Below are 3,807 nucleotides of genomic sequence, written 5' to 3'. Positions count from 1 at the left end.
TGATATTATAAGGGTGTTTGACTTCCCCTCTTGAACTTCGTTTAACTTGAATAACTTTGAAGCTCTGGTACTGTACGTGACATTAAATGATAAATTTAAGCTGAGTAATCAACAATTGACTGTTCGTATTTGAACGCAACGATACATTCATAGCCATACAGGGAAGCATCATTTGATTCAGGAAAACATACAAATTTACACACGTTTAAAAGTTAAAACAAACACATTCATGATCTTTCAAAGTGTTAGGGGTTTGGCTTTTAAGGTATTTTACAGATTGGAAACTTAAAAAGGCATTTACACAGATTGGTCTTCCTGGTTTAATCAGCCCAGTGCCGTGTTTGGCATATTGGTTCTTGTGTTCTTCGTGGATGTTGTATGATTAGTGGCATTCAAATATTTATGACTTTGCAATTCATCCTTGAGGACAACCTGAAAAAATAAACTTCAACGTATTTAATAACCATTCACCCATGTTGGCACAACATTTAGGAACCTGCTGTGGCAAAGAGTTTCCGTTTTTAACAAGGCACGCTTGTGTCATAACGTCCCAATCAAGATTTTTTTACTTATAAGTGGAGCAAAATAGAACACCAGTAAATATCATCTGCCACTTCCCCGCCACCTACTCCACTTCCCTACCACTTGAAAGTTGGAGAAATGACAGGGTTTGTGGGTCAAAAATTATTCAAAGGGTCTAAGAGTTACATTGCAGAGATTGGAAACATATATTTCATTATTGTTGAAGCCAATTAATTGTGTACACAATTCTCTGGACATAAGTGCAGCCAATACCTGAAGATTAATGCATGGTTGGTTCATGTGGGTTTTAGATTTTTATATTAAATACTAAGGCTTGGAAATATCGGGATCCTCTTTCTCTGTACACCGACGTTTTAAAGATCTGCTGTTTCAGCTTAACCAAGTTAGGATAGTGACAGATTGAGTATGAAATTATTTTTAAAACATTGATTACCAATGTTATCTGCTACCAAGACTTTCTAAAGTACCCCAAAACCAGTACATTTTTATACTTTTTCAAGCTTAATTTTCCAAGCTCCGTTTTCAAGCTTAATTTTCGGTACTCAGATGTCCCCCCCACGCTTATATGTCTCCAATATTTCGCCCAACATTATTTCAAACTGTTAAATCGTCTGACCGGGCTCGGCTACTTGCTTTGCTCAGTCTGCTCAATGGTCTTGTGTCTGGTAGACTCTCGCTCGTCGCCGCCGGTGGCTCCGGCTCCGTTGCCTCGCCGTTTTCCTCCGCTTCTGCCAGGGGGGCAGGTTCAGATTCACATTCCGCCACGAATTCCTGGTCCACTTGCGGCTCTGCCTGGAGTTCTGCCTCCGCCTCGTCCTGCTGCTGTTCGTAGGCGAGCAACGTCTCGTTGTAGACTTTGATCATGTCTCCCACCGGCTCGACGCTCTGGACTTTTTCCTCGTAAGCGATCAGGGGAGCTGGATTCACGGGCTCCGGCACTGGGTAAAAGTGGGGCATCGGCTTGTCCTCTTCCAGCAGCTTGTAGCCTCTCGCCTTCTGCACGGAAGACACGCTCATTGAATGGAAGAGTTTCTGCGACTGGAAGTCCACCGGCTGCTGGACGGGCTTCCGAAAAGCAAAGCGGATCTTCTTCCAGCCCAGGTGGCTTATTTCGATGAAGTTCAAGAAGAGAGACACCGAAGCGACGGCCAACATGAATATGACAAAGACAGTCTTCTCGGTTGGCCTGGACACGAAACAGTCGACGATGTTGGGGCAGGGCCACCTGCCGCAGCGGTAGAGTGGCCGAATGCGGAACCCGTAGAGGAAATACTGGCCAACTACAAAACCAACCTCAAAAATGGTCTTGAAGATGATGTGGCAGATGTACGTTCGAAGTAAGGTGCCCTCCAGGCGGAACTTCTTGGTTGTCTTGGTGGGCTCTTTGATGCCTTCGTCCGGGGCCAGGGGCAGTTTCTCCTCGTTCACCTCCTGCCTGTTCACGGCCTCCTCCCTCTCCTTCCTCTTCTCCTCCATCCTGACGTGATGGACCGCATGGCCAACGTAAACCAGAGACGGCGTGGAGACGAATATGATCTGGAGGACCCACAGCCTGATGTGGGAGATGGGGAAGGCCTGGTCGTAGCACACGTTCTCGCAACCCGGCTGCTGGGTGTTGCACAGAAAGTCGGACTGTTCATCTCCCCACACGAACTCGGCAGCGGTGCCAAGGATGAGAATCCGAAAGATGAACAGAACTGTCAGCCACACTCTTCCGATGACGGTAGAATGCTCGTTAACCTCTTCCAAGATGTTGCCCAGGAAACTCCAGTCACCCATCTTTATCGCGGATTTACCTGTTGAACAGGGAAACGGGAAAATAATACTTTAACTGGTACGAACTTGACCTACTTGTCCCTCAAAGAACGCAGCGACCAATTGCATTGGAAACAATGTTATTTCCAATGTTGACCATCAAGCGACTGTTTCCATTCTGTTCCTATCCACTGAGCACCGAGCACGACTTCTAAACAATGTTCTTTCTATATAAACTATTTTCAGATCCAGACATTTCCCTATCCAAAAGGACACCAGTCCCAATCCCCACTCCCCTCAAGTGGAATGGCAACTAGGAGCTGAACCTCGCGTTCAAACATCTATTAAAACTTAATTTTAGTATCATTAATTTGGCAACTTGCCCAATCCCCCTTTGGCAACCCGTGGCGATCCGGCTTGGGCGGTGGACACGTTGATCCCAAAATGCTGTCCCTCGGCCGAGCAGAGCAAAAATAATCGCACCCGAGGAATGTTTAGTTTAGTTTGCGGCGATATTTAAGCCGGTAACCAGTGAGAAGACGCCGGGTCGTGACGCCAGGGACCAGCGGTATTCATGATTGACGGGGGCTACATTATAATACAATTACGACATGTATGCAGGGCCACACTAACAGTACGTTTAATCATCTCAGTGACAATGGGGCAGCGCCCATTTATCAAATCGTTCGCAATACATTGTGCAGAAAAAAGTTACCAGAGTGAACAATTTATTTAAACGTGGATATATTTGAATTTAGAATGGCTAGGCTGTTGTTTAAAGCAAAGTTTTATTTTGTAATTTGTATCCATCTCCGGGTTGAACATATAAGAAGATAACTGCAGATGCTGGTACAAATCGAAGGTATTTATTCACAAAATGCTGGAGTAACTCAGCAGGTCAGGCAGCATCTCAGACTGAAGAAGGGTCTCGACCCGAAACGTCACCCATTCCTTCTCTCCCGAGATGCTGCCTGACCTGCTGAGTTACTCCAGCATTTTGTGAATAAATACCTCCGGGTTGAACATGATGCCAAGTTCAACTAATCTCCTCTGCCCGCGTGTGATCGATATCCCTCCATTCCCTGCATGTCCACTTGCCGATCTAAAAAGCCTCTTAAACACTACTGTCGTATCTGCCTCCAAAACCAGAGAAATGTCAGATGAAATTCAGTGCAGCAAAGTGGCGAGTCATGCATTTTGGTCGTAGGAATAAAGGGGTAGATTATTTTCTAAATGGAGAGAGAATCCTGAAATCGGAGGTGCAAAACGACTTGGGGTGCTGGGGCAGGACTCCCAAAAAGTTAATTTGCGAGTGGAATCAGTAGTAAGGAAAGCAAATTCAACGCTCGCATTTATATCAAGAGGACTGGAATTCAAAAACAGGGATGTAATGCTGAGGCTCTATAAGGCGCTGGTCAGGCCGCATTTGGAGTACTGAGCAAACTTGGGCCCCATATCTGAGGAAGGATGAGCTGGCTCTGGAGAGGGTTCAGAGAAGGTTTACGAGAA

The 3,807-nt window shown here is 45.7% G+C and overlaps 1 protein-coding gene across 3 annotated transcripts; it reads right to left on the bottom strand.

The window, feature by feature from the left end:
- Positions 1-1,137: 1,137 nt before the first annotated feature.
- On the bottom strand, positions 1,138-2,322 carry gja8b (gap junction protein alpha 8 paralog b). 3 transcript variants are annotated; one of them, XM_078403160.1, is made up of 2 exons: positions 1,309-2,322; positions 1,138-1,251 (listed from the first exon to the last, which is right to left on the bottom strand). In XM_078403160.1, the coding sequence occupies exons 1-2, from the start codon at positions 2,320-2,322 to the stop codon at positions 1,138-1,140; spliced, it is 1,128 nt and encodes a 375-aa protein (XP_078259286.1). The 3 variants fall into 3 exon arrangements, with proteins under 3 accessions (XP_078259286.1, XP_078259287.1, XP_078259285.1); XM_078403161.1 differs by having other exon boundaries at positions 1,138-1,242; positions 1,336-2,322; XM_078403159.1 differs by having other exon boundaries at positions 1,138-2,322.
- Positions 2,323-3,807: the final 1,485 nt, after the last annotated feature.

Source organism: Rhinoraja longicauda, chromosome 7, assembly GCF_053455715.1.
Source record: "Rhinoraja longicauda isolate Sanriku21f chromosome 7, sRhiLon1.1, whole genome shotgun sequence".
Classification (NCBI taxonomy): domain Eukaryota; kingdom Metazoa; phylum Chordata; class Chondrichthyes; order Rajiformes; family Arhynchobatidae; genus Rhinoraja; species Rhinoraja longicauda.
The sequence above is the reverse complement of the archived record's forward strand: the minus strand, read 5'-3'. Positions and strand labels throughout refer to the sequence as shown.

Coding starts and splice junctions, on each gene's coding strand:
- gja8b (XM_078403159.1), bottom strand. CDS start 2,322: ATGGGTGACTGGAGTTTCCTGGGCAACATCTTGGAAGAGGTTAACGAG.